Raw genomic sequence first — 27,461 nt, 5'->3', positions numbered from 1 at the left:
GTATCATTTCCTACATTATACTCCTTATACTCGTATCATTATTTTCATAGTTTTTAATACTCGTTAAGGAGTAGTACAGTAGCGCAAATTCCTTCAGATTACTAACTCATTTTCTCATAATTAAAAAATCAGCGAGTCTTTAACCTGACAGATGGCCAACGTCATTATACTCAATTTTGCTATGCATACATACTAATCATCAATTACAATCATCAAGAATATTGCTATGCATGCTAACACAATCATCAATTACACATGGTATGGTTGAGGTTTAGGGCATAAACAGTTCACATTGAGATGCATAGAAAAACTACATACCAAATCAGCCACAATGCAAACTTTAAATTCCTGTTAAACATTTGAATATGAATAAGTTTGTTTTTCTTTTACTTTTCAAGAGCTTGCTAAGATCACCTCAGATATGTATTTCTTGATCTTCCAACAATTAGGAAGTTGCATCAGTTAATGCATTTCCGGAGACAGAACAAAGCACAGATCTTGCAAGAAGTTTTAATGTGAGTACAACTCCACATTAAAAGGTGAAAATAAGATAGCTTCCTGGGTGAGTGTTCTTGCAATCCTTGAGATGTAATCACTTATCCTCCAAACTGACCTCGAAAAAAGGAAAGGAGAAAAAGAGAGAGTCTACATATTAACATCCCTAAGCTCCACAGTTATGCAAGAATTTTAAATGTCAGTAGAATATGCAAGTTGGGGACTAATGATAACTGATAAGAACATTAATACACATGGTTTTTCCTTGGACCTAACCTGTAGGATTCTCCCTACATTTTTTTTGTAGATTTACAAATAATTGTTATGCATAGGAAAAGGGCAAAAAAAACAAGAACAAAGTTAGAAAGAAACATGCTAATCAAGTACTTTTGGTTCAGCTTCACCTAAAAGCCAAAGGTGGCATGACGGGCACCAAATTAAAACGTAATTATCATACATCTAACTCCTGAATGAAGTAGTGAACTATCTCTGAATATTTATGCATGAATCAAATACATAATAGCTTGTATATTTCTGGTTGTAGAACTCCACAACTACATATATGGAGAAGGATTGGTAACTTCACAATATAAAATCAACACTGAAATGCTGGAAACTAGAAACATCAAAAGATAGATCTTACTTTGCACGGTATTCTACTTTCGATTTTGTAAAGTGAAAAGTAGATGATAGAGGCGTGCTGCTCCTTGTCCTCCTGCTTGCTCCTCCTCACATGTCTAGGGGAAGACATGGCTAGAGTGGGTGTACGAAAGCAGCGCAAAGGCTATTTTGACGGTAGAATGCCCTGGACGCTGGTTCAACCGGACTGCAGCCGGCAAACTGACAGGTTGCCGTGACCGGAGCCCCTCAAGGTCCAGGTTCTGCAAGGGGTGTTGTTCCTCGAGGAAGAATAGATTTCAAGTCTCTGCTTTCTCCCAGTTTGACTCTGTCCTCCAATCCTGTGATCCTCTGGTGCTCATCCTCTCATCTCCCCTTACACCGACACGAGACCGGATCAAGTAGGCGAATCAATAAAAAATCAGGGGATGCACAAAAGGGGAAGAGACACAGACCTACTTGTAGAGAATGGAACTGATACTGAATGTGCGATTATCCACCCAGGTGATTGGGACATCATCGGAGGAAGTAGGCACCCATTGCCACCATCATCGTGATCTCTTTTTTTGTGACTTCTGCTGCAACCATTGCATAGAAAATTGGCACGTCAATTCCGGCAAATACACTTCACTTTCATCCCTACCAAGTACCAATTGTAGAGAAAGATATCAAGCGAAACTCACATAGGGAGGAGGCATGTTGATCCTGGGCACCCAGTGCTGGAGGACGGAGTTGATATCGGCGGATCTCGCGACCGGTGGAAGGAGAGGCACGGCCTGGCTGCCGCGGCCGACGGAGGCTAGTTGGGTTCGGGCGCGTGTGTGTGGCGTGCCGCCGCCGGTGCCTGCTACTGTGGTGCCCCTCCTGGAGCCGTCGGATGAGAAGGGTGGAAGGCCTGAGGGAAGGGATAAGCCTAGGAGGATCCATGGCGGCGCAAGCGGAGGTGGAGCGTCTTCTCGCCGAGATTTAGCGGGTCGTCGCTACACTAAGGACGGACCCGGATTAACCACAGGCCTTCAAAATAGCTACGGGAATAGCAGCCCATTAGGACAGCGGGCCCAGTGCGCGAGTTGAACCCAAATCAGACGGCCGTAGAAGTTTCAGACACGAAATCTAACGGTTCACGAGCAAGGATGCGTGAGAGGACTCGGATTAGGCTCGGTTATACTGTCCTAAATATATTGGACGACTATATCTGGACACCGAAAGTGTTCCGGGTGATTTCGGAGAAAACCGGAGTGCCGGAGGGTTAGCGGAACCGCCCCCCCCCCCCGGAGAAGTAATGGGCCTTATGGGCCTTAGTGGAGAGAGAGAGAGAGGGGCGGCCAGGGTGGGCCGCTGATGTCTACTACACAACCTTCTTCTTGTAGATGTTATTGGACCTGCAAGTGCACAGGTTTGTAGGACAGTAGCAAATTTCCCTCAAGTGGATGACCTAAGATTTATCAATCCGTAGGAGGTGTAGGATGAAGATGGTCTCTCTTAAACAATCCTGCAACCAAATAACAAAGAGTCTCTTGTGTCCTCAATACACCCAATACAATGGCAAATTGTATAGGTGCACTAGTTTGGCGAAGAGATGGTGATACAAGTGCAAAATAGATAGTAGATATGGGTTTTTGTAATCTAAAATAATAAAAACAGCAAGGTAACGAGCGATAAAAGTGAACGTAAACGGTATTGCAATGATAGGAAACAAGGCCTAGGGTTCATACTTTCACTAGTGCAAGTTCTCTCAACAATAATAACATAGATAGAACATATGACAAGCCCTCAACATGCAACAAAGAGTCACTCTAAAGCCACTAATAGCGGAGAACAAACATAGAGATTATGGGCGGGTACGAAACCACCACAAAGCTATTCTTTCGGATCGATCTATAAAAGAGTTCGTACTAGAATAACACCTTAAGACACAAATCAACCAAAACCCTAATGTCACCTAGATACTCCATTGTCACCTCAAGTATCCGTGGACATGATTATATGATATGCATCACACAATCTCAGATTCATCCAACCAACATAAAAGTACTTCAAAGAGTGCCCCAAAGCTACTATCGGAGAGTCAAGAACGTGTGCCAACCCTTATGCATAAGTTCCCAAGTGTCACGAAACCCGCAAGTTGATCACCAAAACATACATCAAGTGGATCAATAGAATAACACATTGTCACCACGGTTATCCCACGCAAGACATACATCAAGTGTTCATAAAAGACTCAATCTGATAAGATAACTTCAAAGGGGAAACTCAATTCATCACAAGAGAGTAGAGGGGGAGAAACATCATAAGATCCAACTACAATAGCAAAGCTCGGGATACATCAAGATCGTGCCATAGAGGAACACGAGAGAGAACACGAGAGAGAGAGATCAAACACATAGCTACTGGTACAAACCCTCAGCCCCGAGGGTGAACTACTCCCTCCTCGTCATGGATAGCGCCGGGATGATGATGATGGCCTCCGGTGATGGGATCCCCCTCCGGTAGGGTGCTGGAACAGGGTCCCGATTGGTTTTTGGTGGCTACAGAGGCTTGCGGCGGTGGAACTCCCGATCTACCTTCTGTTCTGGAAGTTTTAGGGTACGTAGGTATATATGGGTGCAAGGGGTACGTCGGAGGAGCTACGGGGGCCCCACGAGGCAGGGGGGCGCGCCCAGGGGGGTGCGCACGCCCCCCACCCTCGTGGGCAGCCCGTATCTCCCCTGACGTGCACTCCAAGTTCCCTGGGTTGCTTTCGTTCCAAAAATAACTTCTCCAGTTGATTTTGTTCCGTTTTGACTCCGTCTGATATTCCTTTTCCTCGAAACACTGAAATAGGCATAAAACAGCAAATCTGAGCTGGGCCTCTGGTTAACAGGTTAGCCCCAAAAATAATATAAAAGTGGATAATAAAGCCCAATATTGCCTAAAACAGTAGATAAAGTAGCATGGAGCAATCAAAAATTATAGATACGTTGGAGACGTATCAAGCATCCCCAAGCTTAATTCCTGCTCGTCCTCGAGTAGGTAAATGATAAAAAAGAATTTTTGATGCGGAGTGATACTTTGGCATAATTTCAATGTAAATCTTCTTAATTGTGGCATGAATATTCAGATCCGAAAGATTCAAGACAAAAGTTCATATTGGCACAAAAATAATAATACTTCAAGCATACTAATCAAAGCAATCATGTCTTCTCAAAATAACATGGCAAAAGAAAGTTCATCCCTACAAAATCATATAGGTAGGCTATGCTTCATTTTCGTCACACAAGGATGTTCTCAACTTCTATACCCCCGATGACAAGCCAAGCAATTGTGTCATACTTAAATAATCTCAAACTTTTTCAACCTTCACGCAATACATGAGCGTGAGCCATGGATATAGCACTATGGGTGGAATATAATATGATGATGGAGATTGTGTGGAGAAGACAAAAAAGGAGAAAGTCTCACGTTGACGAGGCTAATCAATGGGCTATGGAGATGCCCATCAATTGATGTCAACATGAGGAGTAGGGATTGCCATGCAACGGATGCACCAGAGCTATGAATGCTCAACAAAAGAACACTAGTGGGTGTGCATCCAACTTGCTTGCTCATCAAGACCTAGGGCATTTGAGGAAGCCCATCGTAGGAATATACAAGCCAAGTTCTATAATGAAAATTTTCCACTAGTATAAAAAGACAACTTATGAGACTCACTACATGAAGAACAAGGTGCTACGTTGAAGCACAATATATGAGACTCACTACATGAAGAACAGGGTGCTACTTTGAAGCACAAGTGTGGAAAAAGAGATAGTAGCATTGCCCTTTTTTTTGGGCCTTTCCTTTTTTTTGGGCCTTTCCCTTTTTTTGGCTTTTTTTTTGTTTGGGCAATGCTCTAATAATGATAATCATCACACTTCTATTGATTACAACATAAGGATTACAACTCGAAACTTAGAACAAGATATGACTCTATATGAATGCCTCCGGCGGAGTACCGGGATGGTGCAATGAATCAAGAGTGACATGTATGGAAAATAATGCATGGTGGCTTTGCCACAAATACGATGTCAACTACATGATCATGCAATGGCAATATGACAAAAGTGATGTATGTCATGATGATGATGATGGAAGTTGCATGGCAATATATCTCGGAATGGCTATGGAAATGCCATAATAGGTAGGTATGGTGGATGTTTTGAGGAAGATATAATGAGGCTTATGTGTGATAGAGCGTATCGTATCACAGGGTTTGGATGCACCAGCGAAGTTTGCGCCAACTCTCAAGGTGAGAAAGGCAATGCACGGTACCGAAGAGGCTAGCAAAGGCGGAAAGGTGAGAGTGCGTATAATCCATGGACTCAGCATTAGTCAAAAGAACTCATATACTTATTGCAAAAATTTAGAAGTCATCAAAAATTCAAGTACTACGCGCATGCTCCTAGGGGGGTAGATTGGTAGGAAAAGACCATCGCTCGTCCCCGACCGCCACTCATAAGGATGCACAAGCCAGGTACACTTCATGTTTCAAATTTGTTACATAACTTTAACCATACGTGCATGCTACGGGACTTGCAAACTTCAACACAAGTATTTCTCAAATTCATAATCACCCAACTAGCACGACTTTGATATTATCACCTCCATATCTCAAAACAATTATCAAGCATCAAATTTATCTTAGTATTCAATTCACTCAAAAGAAAGTTTCACATATCTTGAATACCAAGTATATTAATATTAAGCAAATTACCATGCTATCAACGACTCTCAAAATAATATAAGTGAAGCATGAGAGTTCATATATTTCTTAAAAACAAATCCACCACCGTGCTCTAAAAGATCTAAGTGAAGTACTAGAGCAAAAATTATCACGCTCAAAAGATATAAGTGAAGCACATAGAGTATTCTAGCAAATTACAATTCATGTATGGCTCTCTCTCATTAAAGAATTTCAGATCTTGATACTTAATTCAAACAGCAAGAAAAGCTAAAGAAAACTACAATGCAAGGATAGCACAACTCATGTGAAGGAGCAAAAACTTAGGCTCAACCGATACTAACCGATAATTGTTGAAGAAGAAAGGTGGGATGTCTACCGGGGCATCCCCAAGCTTAGATGCTTGAGACTTCTTGAAATATTATCTTGGGGTGCCTTGGGCATCCCCAAGCTTGAACTTTTGTGTCTCCTTAATTCCTCTCATATCATGGTTTCTCTTTTTATCAAAAGCTTCATTCACAACAAACTCAACAAGAACTCATGAGATAGGTTAGTATAAACCAATGCAAAACCTTATCATATTATACTGTAACAAATCACTTAAATTATTATTCAACATTGCATACTAAATGCCTCTGCATGTTTAACACTCCTATCATCAAATAGAATCATTAAACAAGCAAACATATGCAAACAATGCAACCATAACAGTAATCTGCCAAAACAGTACAGTCTGTAAATAATGCAAGACTATCAATACTTCCCTGCCTCCAAAAATTATGAACTAAAATTCCCACTGTAATAAATTTATCAGATCTCAATATGCAAAAATATTCAACGTAAGACCATTCTCTGACTTTTCTAGGGAATTTTTGCAACAGCAGTAAACTTTCTGTTTTCAAACAGCAACATGCAAACTAGCAAAATAAGCATGGCAAAGGCTATCCTTGAATTTTTTGTTGAAACTAAAGAGGCAAAACACTATTCTAACTAACATCAAATAAAAACTAACAAAAAATGATGCTCCAAGCAAAACACATATCATGTGGTGAATAAAAATATAGCTCCAAGTAAAGTTACCGATGAACGAAGACGAAAGAGGGGATGCCTTCCGGGGCATCCCCAAGCTTAGGCTCTTGGTTGTCCTTGAATATTACCTTGTGGTGCTTTGGGAATCCCCAAGCTTAGGCTCTTTCCACTCATTATTCCATAGTCCATCGAATCTTTACCCACAACTTGAAAACTTCAACCACACAAAACTCAAAACAAAACTCGTAAGCTCCGTTAGTATAAGAAAATAAAACCACCACTTAGATACTGTAATGAACTCATTCTAAATTCATATTGGTGTAATATGTACTGTATTCTAACTTCTCTATGGTTCATACCACTCAATACTAGCCATAGATGCATCAAAATAAGCAAACAACACATAGAAAACAGAATCTGTCAAAAACAGAACAGTCTGTAGTAATTTGTATAAAACGTATACTTATGGAACCCCAAAAATTATGAAATAAATTTCTGGACCAGATTAATTCGTCTATTAATCATCTTCAAAAAGAATCAACCTAAAATCACTCTCCAGTAAAAAATGGCAGCTAATCTCGTGAGCGCTAAAATTCTGTTTTTCACAGCAAGATCATATAAACTTCACCCAAGTCTTCCCAAAGGTTCTACTTGGCACTTTATTGAAACAAAAGCTATAAAACATGATTAATACAGTAGCATAATCATGTGGAAACACAAAAACAGTAAGGATAAATATTGGGTTGTCTCCCAACAAGCGCTTTTCTTTAATGCCTTTTAGGTAGGCATGATGATGACAATGATGCTCACATAAAAGATAAGAATTGAAACATAACGGGAGCATCATGAAGCATATGACTAGCACATTTAAGTCTAACCCACTTCCTATGCATAGGGATTTTGTGAGCAAACAACTTATGGGAACAATAATCAACTAGCATAGGATGGCACAGCAAGCATAGCTTCAAGAATTTAAGCACATAAAGAGGAAACTTGATATTATTGCAATTCCTAAAAGCATATGTTCCTCTCTCATAATAATTTTCAGTAGCATCATGAATGAATTAAACAATATAACCAGCACCTAAAGCATTCTTTTCATGGTCTACAAGCATAGAAAATTTTCTACTCTCCACATAAGCAAACTTCTTCTTTATAGCATACGTATCATCACAATAATCATCATAAATAGGAGGCATGCTTTCATCATAGTAAATTTGCTCATCAAAGCTTGGGGGACAAAAACATCATCTTCATCAAACATAGCTTCCCCAAGCTTGTGGCTTTGCATATCATTAGCATCATGGATATTCAAGGAATTCATACTAACAACATTGCAATCATGCTCATCATATAAAAACATTCTATAGATTTCTTCTTCTAGCACTTGAGCACAATTATCCTTTCCATCATACTCACGAAAGATATTAAAAAGGTGAAGCGTATGAGACAAACTCAACTCCATTTTTTTGTAGTTTTCTTTGATAAACTAAACTAGTGCTAAAACAAGAAACAAAAATATGCAATTACAAGATCTAAAGATATACCTTCACTTACCTAGCCTCCCCGGCAACGGCGCCAGAAAAGAGCTTGATGTCTACTACACAACCTTCTTCTTGTAAACGTTGTTGGGCCTGCAAGTGCACAAGTTTGTAGGACAGTAGCAAATTTCCCTCAAGTGGATGACCTAAAGTTTATCAATCCGTAGGAGGCGTAGGATGAAGATGGTCTCTCTCAACCAACCCTGCAACCAAATAACAAAGAGTCTCTTGTGTCCACAACACACCCAATACAATGGCAAATTGTATAGGTGCACTAGTTCGGCGAAGAGATGGTGATACAAGTGCAAAATAGATAGTAGATATGGGTTTTTGTAATCTGAAATAATAAAAACATCAAGGTAACGAGCGATAGAAGTGAGCGTAAATGGTATTGCAATGATAGGAAACAAGGTCTAGGGTTCATACTTTCACTAGTGCAAGTTCTCTCAACAATAATAACATAGATAGAACATATGACAAGCCCTCAACATGCAACAAAGAGTCACTCTAAAGCCACTAATAGCGGAGAACAAACATAGAGATTGTGGTCGGGTACGAAACCACCACAAAGTTATTCTTTCGGATCGATCTATAAAAGAGTTCGTACTAGAATAACACCTTAAGACACAAATCAACCAAAACCCTAATGTCACCTAGATACTCCATTATCACCTCAAGTATCCGTGGGCATGATTATACGATATGCATCACAAAATCTCAGATTCATCCAACCAACATAAAAGTACTTCAAAGAGTGCCCCAAAGCTACTATCGGAGAGTCAAGAACGTGTGCCAACCCCTATGCATAGGTTCCCAAGTGTCACGAAACCCGCAAGTTGATCACCAAAACATACATCAAGTGGATCAATAGAATAACCCATTGTCACCACGGTTATCCCACGCAAGACATACATCAAGTGTTCATAAAAGACTCAATCCGATAAGATAACTTCAAAGGGGAAACTCAATTCATCACAAGAGAGTAGAGGGGGAGAAACATCATAAGATCCAACTACAATAGCAAAGCTCGGGATACATCAAGATCGTCCCATAGAGGAACACGAGAGAGAACACGAGAGAGAGAGATCAAACACATAGCTACTGGTACAAACCCTCAGCCCCGAGGGTGAACTAATCCCTCCTCGTCATGGATAGCGCCGGGATGATGAAGATGGCCTCCGGTGATGGGATCCCCCTCCAGTAGGGTGCCGGAACAGGGTCCCGATTGGTTTTTGGTGGCTACAGAGGCTTGCGGCGGCGGAACTCCCGATTTATCTTCTGTTCTGGAAGTTTTAGGGTATGTAGGTATATATGGGTGCAAGGGGTACGTCGGAGGAGCTACGGGGGCCCCACGAGGCAGGGGGGCACGCCCAGGGGGGTTGGCGTGCCCTCCACCCTCGTGGGCAGCCCGTATCTCCCCTGACGTGCACTCCAAGTTCCCTGGGTTGCTTTCCTTCCAAAATAACTTCTCCAGTTGATTTCGTTCCGTTTTGACTCCGTCTGATATTCCTTTTCCTCGAAACACTGAAATAGGCATAAAACAACAAATCTGGGCTGGGCCTCCGGTTAATAGGTTAGTCCCAAAAATAATATAAAAGTGGATAATAAAGCCCAATGTTGCCTAAAACGGTAGATAAAGTAGCATGGAGCAATCAAAAATTATAGATACGTTGGAGACGTATCAGCCGCGCGCACCCTCCCCCTCTAGTCCGAATTGGACTAGGAGAGGGGGGGGGGCGGCGGCCTCCTTTCCTTCTCCCTCCCCCCTTCCTTTCCCCCTCCTAGTAGGAGTAGGAAAGAGGGGAGTCCTACTCCTACTAGGAGGAGGAATCCTCCTCCTTGCGCGCCCTGCAAGGGCCGGCCGGCCTCCTCCCTTGCTCCTTTACATACGGGGGCAGGGGGGCACCCCATAGACACAACAATTGATCTGTTTGATCTTTTAGCCGTGTGCGGTGCCCCCCTCCACCATAGTCCACCTCGATAATACTGTAGCGGTGCTTAGGTGAAGCCCTACAACGGTAGAACATCAACATCGTCACCATGCCGTCGTGCTGGCGAAACTCTCCCTCAATACTCGGCTGGATCGGAGTTCGAGGGATGTCATCGGGCTGAACGTGTGCTGAACTCAGAGGTGCCGTACGTTCGGTGCTTGATCGGCCGGATCATGAAGACGTACGACTACATCAACCGCGTTGTGCTAACGCTTCCGCTTTCGGTCTACGAGGGTACGTAGACAACACTCTCCCCTCTCGTTGTTATGCATCACCATGATCTTGCGTGTGTGTAGGATTTTTTTTAAATTACTACGTTACCTAACACTCCTATCTCGTGGGAGCCTCGGCTTCTTCTTGACTTGAATTCCAAGTCCTCTGGATCACGTTTGTTCCAAAAATCACGCTCCCGAAGGTTTCATTCCGTTTGGACTCCATTTGATATTCCTTTCCTTCGAAATACTGAAATAGGCAAAAAAACAGCAATACGGGTTGGGCCTCCGGTTAGTAGGTTAGTCCCAAAAATGATATAAATGTGTAAAATAAAGCCCATAAACATCCAAAAGGGGTAATATAATAGCATGGAACAATCAAAAATTATAGATACGTTGGAGACGTATCAAGGTCCAGGAAGAATTGGTCTAAGAAATTAGATGATGCACTTTGGGCTTATAGAACAACATATAAAAATCCTATGGGTATGTCTCCTTATAAAATGGTTTATGGAAAAGCTTGTCATTTGCCTCTTGAGTTAGAACATAAAGCATACTGGGCAGTTAAATAACTCAACTATGATTTCAAACTTGCCGGTGAAAAAAGGTTATTTGATATTAGCTCTTTAGATGAATGGAGAACCCAGGCTTATGAAAATGCAAAATTATTCAAAGAGAAAGTTAAAAGATGGCATGACAAAAGAATCCAAAAGCATGAGTTCAAAGTTGGAGAATATGTTTTTTTGTACAACTCTATTTTTAGATTTTTTGCAGGAAAGCTCCTCTCGAAATGGGAAGGCCCATATGTCATCAAGGAGGTTTACCAGTCTGGAGCCATCAAAATAAATAATTTCGAAGGCACTAAGCCGAAGGTTGTCAACGGGCAACAAATAAAGCATTATATCTCAGGTACGCCTATCAATGTTGAAAGTAGTATTATCCAAATTTTGACATCGGAAGAACACATAAAAGAGTACTTCCGGAACACCCCAAAATCGTCAAAATAAGGAGGTACGTGATACGGTAAGTAAACGATCTTCGAAAAATCCGCAAAAATATTTTTTGTTAGTTTTGGAATATTTTAGAATTTTGGAAATAAAGAAACTCCCAGGAATCGCCCCCTGGTGGGCATAAGACATGCCTGGCGCGCCCAGGTGGGTTGTGCCCACCTGGGGCACCTTCCGGACTCTGTTTTTCTTCTGTATACTTGTCCTGCACGATAAAAATTCTATATATATTTCCCGAACCTGTTAACCACCGTATCGCGAAGAAATCCTCTATTTTCTTTTCTTGTTGTTCCTGGTCAAATTTATCAAGCCAGGCATCACGTCTTCCTGCTCTTCCAACAACATGGAAGAAGATTCTTAGCTGATGAAGATCAAGACGAAGAGGGAGGTGCTTACGGACGCTGTCGAGGGAGGCAAGGGCAAGGAAGCTATCATAAATCCATCCCCGGTGACAGCACAAGCACTGCTGGCCGAGGAGGAGGAAGAAGCTTCTTCACCACCAAAGGAGAACTGAGCATCGGGTATGGGCACTCCCCTTGGCTTCCGCCAAGCTGGGGAGGTGCCCCGGTATCGTATCATCCCACTATATTTTTGCTTTTACTTATCTTAGTTTGATCTTTTTGCTTTAGATGAAATAAAATTAGACCGATCCTTTCTTATTTGAGAGTCTGCTTAGTGATCTATCCTCGTAATCATGTGCAAGTTATATAATAAAGTTAGTCTGAGTTTTGCTTTCTTTACTTTCATGTTGCAAATAAAGAACAGAAATAAGAAAGGAAGAAAAAAATAAATAAATAAAGAAAGTAAATAAATCAATAAGATCATATACTAATCCTATGGTAGGTGATAGCACCACATAAGGAAAAGTATAAGTAGGAAATTTTATTAGAGATTGACAAATAGAGCATTAGTCAATGAAGCAACTCATGAAAGAATTAATAAGGGAGAGAAGATTCACATATAAATATACTATCCTAGAAATCTTTTGTGATTGTGAGACCTCATCAAAATATTATATGCCAAAATTGTTGACGTAGGACAAGGAAGACAACTTAATGATTTATGTATATTTATATTCACATAGAAGTCATATTGTCATAGATCCTTTAACATGTGATGCTTGCCCCCTATCTTTGCTAGCCAAAAATTCCGCACAAAGTAGAGATACTACTTGTGCATCCAAAACCCTTAAACCCAAATCTTTTTCAAGTGTCCACCATACCTACCTATGGATTGAGCAAGATCCCTCAAGTAAGTTGTCATCGGTGCAAAAAGGCAATAAAAATTGCTTCTAAATATGTGAGATCATTTAGTGTAAGAGAAAATTGAGCGTTGTACGAACTTGGATGACAAAGAATAAAAGCGACAGACTGCATAATAAAGGTTGTCATCTTAAGGGGCAATACAACGTGACGTTCTCTTGCACTAAGAGATTGAGCATGCAAACAAATAAGCGCATGACAACCTCTGCTTCCCTCTGTGAAGGGCCTATCTTTTACTTTTATGTATTTACTTTTATGCAAAGAGTCAAAGTTTTCCTTCTATTCCTTTTTATTTTCTCTTTTGGCAAGCATCATGTGGTGAGGAAATATCTAGGCACATATGTCCAGTTGAATATAGATAGCATGAGTTATTATTGTTGACATCACCCTTGAGGTGAGTATGTTGGTAGGTGAAGATATAAGCCCCTATCTTTCTAGGTGTCTAGTTGAAACGTTTTGCTCATGGGTACGAGGTGAGTGTTAGCAATTATAGAAGACTATATGATAGTTGAGTATGTGGACTTGCTAAAAGGCTCCGACACGTGACTCTTCCTGAAAAGATAACGAATTGTAGTTACAAAGTTGACTGAGAACATAGTTTGTTGGTTTTTAATAGAGTTTTTGATTTATACTTCGATTATGTGATGAACTGTTACTTATTCATGGGAAGTATATGATGCAAGTTCAATCATAAAAGTCCTATGTTCAATTTTGTTGTTGTTATAATAATCAACATGATGCTTCTATGTTCGTATTTTTGTTTTTATTGACACCTCTCTCTCAAAGCATCTGTACATGTTTTTCGATTTCGGTTTTTGCTTGAGGACAAGCGAGGTCTAAGCTTGGGGGAGTTGATACTTCCATTTTGCATCATGTTTTCTTACTGTTATTTATAATGTTTTTATCCATAATAATGCTTTTTGGAGTAATTCTAATGCCTTTTCTCTCATAATTTGCAAGGTACACACCAAGAGGGAGAATTCTTGCAGCTGGAAATCTGGACCTAAAAAAGCTACGCCAGGCTACCTATTCTGCACAACTCCAAACAAGCTGAACCTTCATAGAGAATTTTTATGGAATATTTAAGAAATATTGGAGCAAATAACTACCAAAGGGGGCCCACCAGGTGGGCACAACCCACCTGGGCGCGCCAGGGAGCCCAGGCGCGCCCTGGTGGGTTGTGCCCTCCTCGGCCCACCTCCGGTGCCCATCTTCTGGTATATAAGTCATTTTGACCTAGAAAAAATAAGGAGGGAGACTTTCGGGACGGAGCGCCGCCGTCTCGAGGTGGAACTTAGGCAGGAGCACTTTTGCTCTCCGGCAGAGCGATTCTGTCAGGGGAACTTCCCTCTCGGAGGGGGAAATCATCATCATCATCATCACCAACAACTCTCCCATCTTGGGGAGGGCAATCTCCATCAACATCTTCACCAGCACCATCTCATCTCAAACCCTAGTTCATCTCTTGTATTCAATCTTGTTACCGAAACTATAGATTGGTGCTAGGGATGACTAGTAGTGTTGATTACATCTTGTAGTTGATTACTATATGGTTTATTTGGTGGAGGATTATATGTTTAGATCCATTATGCTATTTAATACCCCTTTGATCATGAGCATGTTGATTATTTGTGAGTAGTTACTTTTGTTCTTGAGGTCACGGGAGAAATCATGTTGCAAGTAATCATGTGAATTTGATATGTGTTTGATATTTTGATAGTATGTATGTTGTGATTCCCTTAGTGGTGTCATGTGAACGTCGACTACATGACACTTCACCATATTTGGGCCTAAGGGAATGCATTGTGTAGTAGTAAATAGATGGTGGGTTGCGAGAGTGACAGAAACTTAAACCCCAGTTTATGCACTATTCCGTTAGGGGCCGATTGGATCCTAGAGTTTAATGCTATGGTTAGAATTTATTCTTAATACTTGTCTTATAGTTGCGGATACTTGCGGGAGGGTTAATCATAAGTAGGAGGTTTGTTCAAGTAAGAACAACACCTAAGCACCGGTCCACCCACATATCAAATTATCAAAGTAGCGAACACAAATCAAACCAACATGATGAAAGTAACTAGATGGAATTCCCGTGTACCCTCAAGAACGCTTTGCTTGTTATAAGAGACCGTTTTGGCCTGTCCTTTGTCTAAAAAGGATTGGGCTACCTTGCTGCATACTTATTGTTACTATCGTTACTTGCTCGTTACAAATTATCTTGCTATCAAACTACTCACTACTTACAGTTTCAACACTTGTGGACATTATCTTACTGAAAACTACTTGTCATTTCCTTCTGCTCCTCATTGGGTTCGACACTCTTACTTATCGCAAAGAGCTACAATTGATCCCCTATACTTGTGGGTCATCAGTTAGTCCCCGTTAAATATAATCTGTTTACTTGGGGTATAAGTACTGTCAGCCGACAGATCGGGGGAAATATGCTAATGGCGGCCATGGCCGGACCTTGTTGCTTCTTGAAATCAGATTACCGCTCCGGGGAGGAGTTTGCCAACAGCATAAACCACCCAGATACGGTGCCGCTAGCCTTTCTACCGAAGAGATTGACCAACGGTGGAGGCCAAACGAACTAAAACAATGTGTCTGGTTGCGGCAAGAGAACGAACGGGGTCGTACGCTGCCGTCCAGATCCTTTTTCATACGCACTCAGCGTAGTCAACTGACATAGTTGACCCACAAGCCCCAGGTTGGACAAAGGTCTGAACCCCAAACACCATCGTTTTAGAACTGTAGTTTTCAGAGTGACTGCCGCGCAAACTGTTTCTTTGGCTCGGTGAGAGATGATGAAGACGCATCAGACATGGCAGAAGACGAACCATGGAGCAGCGACAATGGGATCTTTCTGGGTAGTGTTTGTTGTGAAGGGGAGCAGGATGAGGGGAATGCTGTTATGGATGGGCTGGGGCAGGGCAGGTGGCCTTCAAGGAGGCTGAGTCACGGCCACTGCTCATGGTGGAACAGGAAAGTGCCCGAGCCATGAACCCACCTGTTCCGCACGTACTATTTCGGCTCTGTCGCCATCAATGTGTGACAGTGCTGAGGCATTTCTTTATAACGATATATTACATATACGACTAGAAAATACAAGTGCGGGCACAAATCCTCATGCATGCAAACGGATATGATTTTGAGAGCATCTGAGCTCGAGCTCAGAAACAAATATCCCCTCTTTCATTCCTTTTTTGGCTTTCCTTCCTTTATTCTGTCAGATTTGAACTACCCCATGAGAGCCTGCCTTCCTTAATTAGAGATTTGGCTTTCCTTCCTTTGTTCTTCTCTCTCTGATTTGAATGGTCCCCCATAAGAGACGCTTAGTTCTCACACCCTTCGCTCATTAATTCATGTGACGGCTGCTTGACAACAAGAAAACTTAAAAGCATTTATAAATTGGGAGGATTTAATGTAAGGGGGCGAGGTGGGACTATATTATGCATAATAGTATTTTTTTGTCTCTCCTTATGTGGGTCGGCTTCATTGAGCCCAGCGCAGGCTCCGTCTGCCTTGCCTTAGGTGGATAGGTGGATCGGCTTGGAAATATAACATCAGCCCAGAAGCTCATTGCTCGAAGGGAGCGGTTTAACCTACGAAGCATAGACTGGGTCGCACTACTAGGAAAAGGCCTACTAATGGCGCACCAGTTTTGCCTACTAATGGCGCACTACTGGTGCACCATTAGTACCCGTCACTAGTATTTTTTACTAATGGCGCACCTCTGATGTGCCACTACTAACCCTTAGGTGCTCCACTAGTATTCCCTCTAGGTGCGTCACTAATAGCCTTATAGGTGCGCCACTAGTAATAAAGGAAGGTGCGCCACTAATAAGGGCTGAAATGCGCCACTAGTAATGTATTTGGAAAACAAAAAAAATCCAAATTTACAGAAAACAACCTATAAGGAAAAATAATTTAAAAACAAAAAATGAAATAGAATCATAATTTTTATTATAGTAAGAATATTACAATGTCTTTACAAGTATCCAATAAAAGAAAAATTACAAGGAAATAAAAGAAAATTCTAAAACTAATCTTCTAGTAATATTTTCTTCTTTTTCCTTACTTTATCCCTGCAAAGAATGATAGAAATATGTGAGAATGAACATTGCAGAGAAGTGAAATTGAGAAATTATTTACATCCGACATCGAAGATCTAAGATACCTTGAATCATAGACATGGGTCATTTCATGAAGCCAAGAGTCTATTCCATTCAGGATGCATAGTTCCCTGTCAGAAGAACTTAATTATTCAGTAAACACAGTCCTAAGCTTTTTACATGAGACAAAACATAAGGTACATGCTTGACCAGTTGACCTAAGCTACGACCACGCTAATCCTGCTAACAACACACATGCAACTAGCTAACCAAGATTACTACTAACATAATTCACCGAAAAGAGTAACAGGTGATGCATCAAAAGGAATCTGGCCAGATCCGATCACATTAGACGAGCCTATGTGTGTGGATCCAAAACAAAGTGTGCAGATCTTTGATAAATAAAAGTTAAGGTTAATAATCTAAACTTTAATATTCTGAACTTTGTTACAGTTTAGCCCAAGGAGACATGCTCTATTCCTAAGAAATTAACTATTTAGTGACATAAACGTTGTGATTGATGTGACGATGAAGGAGTTTAAGTTATGTACCTCATGCATTGCGCCACCGTCCAGTGCGGCTCGTTGTGCCGTAGGGTCCTCATCTCGACAAATGGCTAAGTCTACTGCCTACTGCCAATGCATAATTAGCACACACAAGGATTTTATTGAGTGAAACAAAATTACCATCCATAATTCCTCTACTACCTACACATCCAACAGGATAAAAAGAAACATTTTTCAGCAAAATCGAGTTAAATAGATGGATTTCCATCTTGCATACATGTGTGCATAGCAAATAGATGGAGGGGGAGAAGAGAGAGCTTACCAACAGCATCTGGTTGGGGAGGTGGTCATGAGCAGCATGTCGGAGAGGTTGCCGGCTAATGTTTCAAAATGAAGAATAGTCAAGTTAAGTGTTAACCAACATTGTACAAAATACAGTAATTCACCGTTTTGATAACTCACTTAACATTGTACAAGTTGAGGTAACTGAAGATAAAATGGAGCTTATGGAAACAATATTCAGAGAGTAGGAGAATAGATCCTAAATTAAAAGGATCCACTAAGTTGTGTCATTGCTACACACAGGACCTGCAGGCGCAGGTGTGACATGCCATGCCATCCAGCAACGCCGGCCATGTCGACCCACAAGTTGATTAAACAAAAACTTGAAAAACCAGCAAGTTGAATATGCATGCATCTTACCTCCCTCAGTTGCTTCCAGTCAGTCACTTGCGATCAAGATGTCCCTTCCTCCTTCCATGGAGAAATGGATCTTTCTTTCTTTCTTCCTTTCTTTGTTGACAACCTTCAATCCCTGATTAGATTAGTAAAGGAAGCAGGTCAGCAGGGGGGGGGGTCTAAGTAGGAACGACAAGACAAAGTGCTATAGTTTATCAACATGGTCTGCTCTCAAAATCAATTTGGAATTCTCCAAGTATATTACTAAAATAAATCTTCATACTGCCACAAGTAAATTTCCAAGTACTACAAATTACAGTGAGTGATTCAGATAAACAAAGAATGACTGGGAGATGGCATTGGTTGATGACTTTGCTCTGTGCCAGCCAACTTTGAAAACATAGTAAGTGTACCTATACATACATAGGAAACAGGTCGTGCATCCATCAAGAAAAGGAAACGAATCAAAATCAATACAGATCGTCTTTTTTTAAAAACTGAAATCAATACAGATGGCAGCTAGTACAGATTGTCGCGAGAACGCCAGAGGCAAACTGAAACACACGCGAGAACTCTTGTTGCGAGAACGCCGTTGAGGGTGGGCGTCTTGAGGAAGAACTCGGAATGGCGCTGGTGATGCCCTGTGAGTCGTTCGACCACTCAAACGTGACCCGAAAAAACTGACTCCCCTGCCATCGTTGATTGCATCTCCCTTTTGGAAATATAAAAACTGTATAAATTACAAATATTGGCTCCGGCAAGAAAAGAAAAGGAACTAAATCTGCACTGTTTGTTCTTTTATTTTGGATTGAAATCAACAATACAGATTGCAGGGACAAGGCCAAGAGGAAAACTGAAACGCACGCGGTGTAGGGAAGGAGATGTCGTGGTGAGTTCAGAGATGCAGGGCGGGGGTGAGAGGAAGGGAGAGGAGGCGACTACTTACGGGGGTTGGGTGCGGTGGCGCTGACGAGATGGAAGGAGACGCCATCGTCCTTGGCCGTCGAGGATCTTGTGGACGCTGTCGAGGACGGATGAGTTGAAGTCGCCGAGGTCGAGCACGCCGCTCTTGACCAGCACCGCCGTGCCGCGGATCTTGCCCTCCTTCCACGCCTGCTTGTTCTTCCCCGTCAGCCCGTGCAGCAGCAGCATCTCCGCCTCCTCTTCCCTCCTCTCCGGTTGTGGGGGCGCTGAAGTCGCCCTGGCCTGCTGCCTGCGTTTTGGTCTTAGAGGAGAGAGGTCCTGAGCTCGGTCGACATGGCTGCGGGCGCGAGGAAGGAGGGAGGGACGGAGAGCTGTGGAGGCGAAGGGCGGCTAGGTGGGGTGGAAGGAGTAGGACACGGTGGTGGTGGTTGCTGCGGCCTGTGGATCTGAGGCCTCGCTCCCTCCTAGGAAGAGGCGGAGAGGGGAGAGGGTGGGGGCGCCGGCGACGGGATGCAGGGTGGGGCGGGAGGTCGAGGGTGAGGCTAGAGGAGACGAGAACGCCGGTGGGGATGGGGATAGGAGGTCCACGGCGGCGGCGGCGGGTTTGGAGGGGATCGATTCGAGGGGAGAGGAGGAGGAAGCGTTGTGTTGTGTTGTGTTGCTTTGGTTGGATTGGATTCTCTCGAATCAGGGCCGGTCGGTGCAGCACATAGCAAGTAATGGCGCACCACTCTCACGATGCGCCATTAGTAGTTTTGAAAAAATTAAAAAAAATTACTAATGGCGCACCGTGGGATGTGGTGCGCCATTAGTATTTGCACACTAATGGCGCACCAACACATGGTGCGCCATTAGTATTTAGTAATGGCGCACCACATGTACAGTGCGCCATTAGTGCCCATCCCATCTATAGCCCTTTTCCTAGTAGTGTCGATTCTGGGATGGACATACATTACCAAAAAAACCAAAAAGGTCAGAGAATAGTACCACCTCGGATGTAGAAAATAATATAGGTAAAAAAAACTGAAATCGTAAATTCACGGGAAAAAACGTATTGTGATGATGAACCCACGGAGTCAATCCGTGCTTTATTATTAGGGAAAGATTAGGGAATAGGTAAAAAAACTGAAAGCGTAAATTCACGAGAAGAAGCGTATTGAGGTAAAAAAAACTGAAAGCGTAAATTTACGGGAAGAAGCGTATTGTGACGGTGAACTCATGGAGTCAATCCGTGCTTTATTATTAGGGAAAGATTAGGGAATAAGTACAAAATCCTGAAAGCGTAAATTCACGGAAAGAAGCGCATTGTGACGGTGATCCCACGGAATCAATCTGTGCTTTATTATTAGGAAAAGATTTGTTTTTTTAGCTTTCCGTTTTCATTGGTTTTTCTTAGGTTTTGGCGAAGAGAATTGTTCTTAAAAAAAAGGGGAAGCAGTGTTTTCTGTGAGTAAAGGGAAAAGCAGGCTCCTCCCCAGACCGAACGTTTGGGGCATTATTGGGCGTCCAAAGAAAAAAGATGGCATCTTGAGCTAACATGGAGCATGTCCGACGCCACATGTTTCTATGCCTCCGGTTCGTTGACCCACTAAGCGAGGAAGCCATTGACCTAGCTCATTTCCCGAAGGCCAGAACAATTATTGTCCCCAGATCAAGTCAAACCCCATCACCGCATGCAAAAGAACCTTGCCAGTAGCCGCCACCCCGGTCGCTGTGTTCTCTGTCCGGCCACTACGCCGATACCACCGCGCCGCACGTGCCACGTTCTCAGATCACCACCGCACCGCATATGCATCCCCTACATAAGCTCAGGCTTCACACTGCTCAGATGCTGCCGCCCTTGCCGCCGTCAATGCTCTAAGCTTCTAGAGCTAGCCACGAGGATGGCGCGCTTGCTTCTTCCTCCCGTCCTGCTGGCCTTCTCCCTGGCCGCCGCTACCCTCATCCTGAACGTCGGCGTCGCGGAAGCGTTTTCGTGGCAGTGGCCCGGGTGGCGCCACGTCTTCCGCGGCCGCTACGGCCGCCGCCACCACATCTCATCGATCGTGACCGAGGAGATGTTCTCGAGCATGTTCCTGCACAAGGACAACACTGCCTGCCCAGCCAAGGGGTTCTACAACTACTACTCCTTCGTCACGGCGGCGGAGTGGTTCCCGGAGTTCGGCAGCGGCGCCCACCACGTCGACGCGGACACGCGCAGGCGCGAGGTCGCCGCCTTCCTGGCGCAGATCTCCCACGAGACCACCGGGGGGTGGTCGACGGCGCCCGACGGGCCCTACTCATGGGGCCTCTGCTTCAAGGAAGAGATCAATGCGTCCAGCAACTACTGCGACGCCGAAAACAAGGAGTGGCCCTGCGTCGAGGGCAAGTCATACCACGGCCGCGGACCCATGCAGCTCTCCTGGTGAGCATTCCACAAAGAAACTCATCACTCCCGGTGTCGATGTTCGGCGACGCGCCGCCGGTACAGCCGCACGCCACTATCTCAACGTCTATTTTTCAGGAACTACAACTACGGGCCGGCGGGGGAGGCGCTGTGCTTCGACGGGCTGGGGCAGCCGGAGCTCGTGGCGAGCGATCCGGTAGTGGCGTTCAAGGCGGCGCTGTGGTTCTGGATGACGCCGCAGGAGCCCAAGCCGTCGTGCCACGACGTGATGCTGGGGCGGTACGTGCCCACCGAGGCCGACAAGCTGGCAAACCGGACGGCGGGGCTCGGGCTCACCACCAACATCATCAACGGCGGGCTCGAGTGCAACCGCCCTGGGGATCCGAGGGTGGAGGATAGGATCGGGTACTACCGCCGGTACTGCGAGATCCTCGACGTCAAGGACCTTGGGGACAACTTGGACTGCGCTCAACAGCTGCCCTACTCGTAACCAACCGATACACCGATCAGTCTGGGCACTGCTAATCAAGCTAGAGTGCTTAGACATGCATGCAAGTTTCGATCTACTTTACCAGTGTTGAACTTCTTATGTTGCTTATGCAAATCTTATGGACGAAACCTTCTGGCTTCTAGTAGCTAATTGTAGGAATGCTATGTATCCGGAAAACCTTTTTACTCGTGGGATATTCGTTTCTGAGCTCAAGCTCAGATGCTCTCAAAATCATATCCGTTCGCATGCACGAGGATTTGTGCCCGCAATTATATTTTCTAGTCGTATATGTAATGTATTGTTATAAAAAATGCCTCAGCACTGTCATGCATTGATGGCGACGGAGCCGAAACAGTATGTGTGGAGCAGGTGGGTTCATGGCTCGGGCATTTTCCTGTTCCACCGTGAGCCGTGGCCGTGACTCAGGCCTCCTTGAAGGTCACCTGCCCTGCCCCAGCCCATCCATAACAGCATTCCCCTCATCCTGCTCCCCTTCACAAGAAACACTATCCAGAAAAACCCGTTGCCGTGCTCCATGGTTCGTCTTCCGCCATGTCTGGTGCGTTTTTCTCATGTCTCACCGACCCAAAGAAACAGTTTGCGCGACGGTCACTCTGAAAACTGCAGTTCTAAAACGATAGTATTTGGGGTTCAGACCTTTGTCCAACCCGGGGCTTGTGGGTCAACTCTATCAGTTGACTACACTGAGTGCGTATGAAAAGGATCCGAACGGCGGCGTACGGTCCCGTTCGTTCTCTTGCCGCAACCTGACCCATTGTTTTAGTTCGTCTGGCCTCCACCGTTAGTCAAGCTCTTCCGTAGAAAGGCTAGCGGCACCGGATCTGGGTGGTTTATGCTGTTGGCGAACTCCTCCCCGGAGCGGTAACCTGATTTCAAGAGGCAACAAGGTCCGGCCATGGCAGCCGTTAGCATATTTCCCCGGTCTATCGGCTGACAGTTTTTATACCCTAAGTAAAAAGATTAGATTTAACGGGGACTAACCTGTTGACAGCATCGAGCAATAACTCAAGCCCACAATCTTCCATCTTCTGGTTTCTGGTACAGATTTTGTGCCGCCGCGCGGCTTTCCGGTGCTCTACGAAGGTGGAAGAGAGATGATTTCAGCGGGCAGAGGTGTGGAGACGATTCTAGAACGACCCAGGTACTGGGGAGATCGCCACTATGATTTGTTGTGTGCTCACGTGAAGCGCACGTGTAATGTCAGGTTGCACACTTTTTTCTGATCCGTGGCTCAGTGCAAGAGCCAACGTCCTGGTCCATGGACCAGAGCTGCTAGCTGGATTGTTCTCATCCGGAGCACCGAGCGAACGACGATGATTTCGGGAGTAGCTGGGCACGGGCACCAAAACGCCACTCCCATGAAAGGGATGGAATTGATCAAAGGAGGAACAATGAAATCTCTAATTGTTGAAGGAATCCTGAGCATGGGACATAGCAACACGCATGTGCAAGACCAACCGACGGCCAACACGTCCTAGTGGACCCCACCACTCAATAAAAGAGAGCATTATTGCCTCTCTAATTGCAGTTTCGTTTCAAAAATCAGCAAACCAGAGATTAACCTCACAATTGGGAAGAGGGAGCAAGGGAATAAGGAGGTTACAAATCCGTTAACTCAGATGGAAAAACCTTGGGAACACAAAATAATCGGAGGTTACAAATCCGTTGACTCGGATGGAAAACCTTGGGAACACAAAATAATCGGACGGGCGCATCGCCGGCAAGGGACGGCCTGGGACGGTCCATGGCAGCGTTGTCGGCGTTGGTCGCAGAGAAGGACAGGCGCCTGCGGCTACGCCCTGCCGGTGAGGGACGGCCCGGGATGGGCGATGGCGACCGATGACCTGGAAGGCGGCGGCGACGCGACGACGTCCGTGGTGCTGGCGGCAGCGGCTCCCTGCTTTTGCTCCTGCTCAGGGTGAAGGAAGAGAGGAAGAAGGTGATGGCCTTGATCCGATCCGATCTGGATCGAGAGCCTATGGGGGAGGCCTTGAAGTGAAGTAGTGGCGACCGTCGAGAGGGGGACTGGGAGTGCTGCTCATGGTGGTAGTTCCCCGCTGGAAAGGGAGAAGGAACCGAGAGTGTGAGAAGAGCAATGGGGGAGAGACGAGGATGACGACCGCTAAGAAGATATCGAAAGGGACAGACATCGGTTCGTCTGGGGTCGGACGACACACGTCGCCCCCGCGAGAGGGCTCGTGGAATCGTTGTAGCTAGATGCAATGGGCACCCGAGCAGCCTGGACACGGGAGTGAATGAACTAGACATATGAAAGTCGGCGATTGTATTGCTAAAATGCTAAACCACGTGTGATATTTTTTCCCATTGCAGTGCATGGGTAAGGGAGTCCTGGATTAGGGGGCATCCGGACTGCGGGACTATATACTTTGGCCGGACTGTTGGACCGTGAAGATATAAGACTCAAGACTTCGTCCCGTGTCCGGATGGGACTCTCCTTTGCGTGGAAGACAAGCTTGGCGATTCGGATATTAGATCTCCTTCTTTGTAACTGACTCTGTGTAACCCTAGCCTCCTCCGGTGTCTATATAAACCGGAGGGTTTAGTCCATAGAAGAACAATCATAATCATCATAGGCTAGCTTCTAGGGTTTAGCCTCTACGATCTCGTGGTAGATCAACTCTTGTAATACTCATATCATCAAGATCAATCAAGCAGGAAGTAGGGTTTTACCTCCATCGAGAGGGCACGAACCTGGGTAAAACATCGTGTCCCCTGCCTCCTGTTACCATTAGCCTTAGATGCACAGATCGGGACCCCCTACCCGAGATCCGCCGGTTTTGACACCGAAATTGGTGCTTTCATTGAGAGTTCCTCTGTGTCGTTGTTGCAAGGCTCGATGGCTCCTTCAATCATCAACAACAACGCGGTCCAGGGTGAGACTTTTCTCCCTGGACAGATCTTCGTGTTCTGCGGCTTCGCACTACGGGCCAATTCGCTTGGCCATCTGGAGCAGATCGACAGCTACGCCCCTGGCCATCAGGTCAGGTTCGGAAACTTGAACTACACGGCCGATATCCGCGGAGACTTGATCTTTGACGGATTCGGGCCTACGCCAGGCGCACCGAACAGTCACGACGAGCACGGCCTAGACCTGCTGTCGGAACAATATTCGGGATATCGCACCTGCAGGAGCTCCAGACCTAAATCCGGGCCAGATCACGGCGTCCGAGGACAGGTGGATGGACCCCGCCCCGGAGGCCACACACTCATCGGCGGTAGAGCCGAACACAGACTCCACCCCCAAGGAAGCCTGTGTCACCGGACCCCTGGACTCGTGTCCGGCTGTAGGTTCCAGACCGCGCGCTCCCGAGCCCGCCGAATCTGGTCGGGCTCTGGTAATGGAGTTCACCGCTGTGGATATCTTCCACCACTCGCCCTTTGACGACATGCTGAACTCATTAAAGTCTCTCTCTTTGTCAGGAGACTCTTGGCCAAACTATGTCCGGCTCGAGTGGGAAGCAGACGACGAGGAAATTCGTTGCCCACCCACCACCCACTTCATAGCCACTGTCAATGACGTAACAGACATGCTTGACTTCGACTCCGATGACACCGACGGTATGGACGTCGGCGCAGGGGATGATTTGGAACCACCGCCCACGGGGCGCTGGACTGCCACCTCATCATATGATATATACATGGTGGACACGCCTAAGGAGGACGACAGCGACAAAAAAGACACAACGGAGGATAAAACCCCCGGACAAAAGCCAAAACGACGGCGTAGACGCCACTCTAAGTCCAGCCACAGTAAAAATAGCGATAACAGTGCTAGAAAGATCGACACCCCACCAACTCCAAAGGCAACAACGACCATATGGACCCAGCGATGGAGCAGGATGAGCCAGTCACGCCGAACACATCCCAGAGCAGACGCTCGATCACAGCGATCCCGAGGGCCTTACTCATCAAACTGCCTCGGGAGAGGTGCACAGTCCGGGCGACGATGCATTCATCATCCCGTAAAAATGTTTGGAACGAGATAACCTCCACAGAAGGCTTATGGCCACTTCGAGAAGTCTAAAGAAGCAGAAGCAAAGGCTTAAGGCCGCGCAGGAAATGCTCAATCGCAGATGGAATAAAGTGCTAGACACTGAAGAAAAATACGGCGACGATCACCACACAAAGAGCTACCCAAAGCGCAAGCTGCTGCCAAAATTCGACGATGAGGCTATTCCATCGAAGAACAATACGGCCAGTAGGCCGGACCAACCACTTCATGACCACAATAGAGCAGCTACTGACGCCGCACACGATTTACGTGAGCTCCTGGACAAAAAGGCCGGCGCGACGAGGTCCATCTATGGATCTAGAGGGCACGCTCCAGCGCAGGATTATGGTCACCAAAACAATCAAACTGATCGAATAACAGTTCGGAATCAGCACCAGACACAACAACAATCGACAGCATGCCACAACATGTCCAGATACAGAGGGGCTGCTCACCATCTGTGCTTCACCGAAGAGGTACTGGGCCACGAATTTCCACAGGGTTTTAAACCCGTGAACATAGAGGCATATGACGGAACGACAGACCCTGGGGTCTGGATTGAGGATTTTATCCTTCATATCCATATGGCTCGGGGGGACGACCTCCACGCCATCAAATACCTTCCCCTCAAGATTGAAGGGACCATCTCGGCACTGGTTGAAAAGCCTCCCCGAAAATTCAATCGAAAGTTGGGAGGAACTTGAGGACGCTTTCAGGGCCAATTTTCAAGGAACCTATGTCCGACCTCTGGACGCTGACGATTTAAGTCACATAATTCAACAGTCTGGAGAGTCCGCCCACAAGCTTTGGAATAGATTCCTCACTAAGAAGAATCAAATTGTTGATTGTTCGGATGCCGAAGCCCTAGCATCCTTCAAGCACATCATCCGGGATGAGTGGCTCGCCAGACACCTCGGCCAAGAAAAGCCGAGGACAATGGCAGCCTTAACAATCCTTATGACCCGCTTTTGCGCGGGTGAAGACAGCTGGTTGGCCCGTAGAGGCACCAGCGACCCAGGCACATCCAAAATCAGTGATGGCAACGGGAAGCCACGGCGCAATAAAAACAAGCGTCGAAACAAGGAAGAAAGTCCAGACAACATAGCGATCAACGCCGGATTCAGGGGCTCTCGACCCGGTCAACAAAAGAATCCATTTAAAGGCAGCAAAGAGGGATCGTCCGGACTGAACAAAGTCCTAGACAGACTGTGCCAAATTCATGGCACCCCCGAAAAATCTGGGAACCACACTCACAGAGAATGCTGGGTCTTTAAGAAGGCCGGCAAGTTAAATGTCGAACACAAGGAAAGGGAAACACCAAGTGAAGACGAGGATGAGCCTCGCCAGCCGAACACTGGGGGACAGAAAAAATTCCCACCAGAGGTAAAAACAGTAAACATGATCTACGCGACTCACATACCCAAGAGTAGGCGCAAACGCGCGCTCAGAGACGCATACACTGTAGAGCCCGTCACCCT

At 45.1% G+C, this 27,461-nt stretch overlaps 1 protein-coding gene and 1 long non-coding RNA gene across 3 annotated transcripts; one reads left to right on the top strand and one right to left on the bottom strand.

The window, feature by feature from the left end:
• Positions 1-244: 244 nt before the first annotated feature.
• Positions 245-2,101, bottom strand: LOC123087850 (uncharacterized). 2 transcript variants are annotated; one of them, XR_006441541.1, is made up of 3 exons: positions 1,797-2,101; positions 1,139-1,691; positions 245-608 (listed from the first exon to the last, which is right to left on the bottom strand). It is a non-coding gene; the product is annotated as an uncharacterized lncRNA (long non-coding RNA). The 2 variants fall into 2 exon arrangements; XR_006441540.1 differs by lacking the exon at positions 245-608 and having other exon boundaries at positions 869-1,691.
• An 18,818-nt stretch (positions 2,102-20,919) lies between these two features.
• Positions 20,920-22,184, top strand: LOC123087840 (chitinase 10). The gene is made up of 2 exons (XM_044509959.1): positions 20,920-21,478; positions 21,578-22,184. Exons 1-2 carry the CDS (start codon positions 20,958-20,960, stop codon positions 21,948-21,950), a joined length of 894 nt encoding a protein of 297 aa, XP_044365894.1. The 5' UTR covers positions 20,920-20,957; the 3' UTR covers positions 21,951-22,184.
• Positions 22,185-27,461: the final 5,277 nt, after the last annotated feature.

The sequence above is a fragment of the Triticum aestivum genome, chromosome 1B (assembly GCF_018294505.1).
Source record: "Triticum aestivum cultivar Chinese Spring chromosome 1B, IWGSC CS RefSeq v2.1, whole genome shotgun sequence".
Taxonomy (NCBI): Eukaryota; Viridiplantae; Streptophyta; class Magnoliopsida; order Poales; family Poaceae; genus Triticum; species Triticum aestivum.
This window is presented reverse-complemented; position numbering and strand designations above follow the sequence as displayed.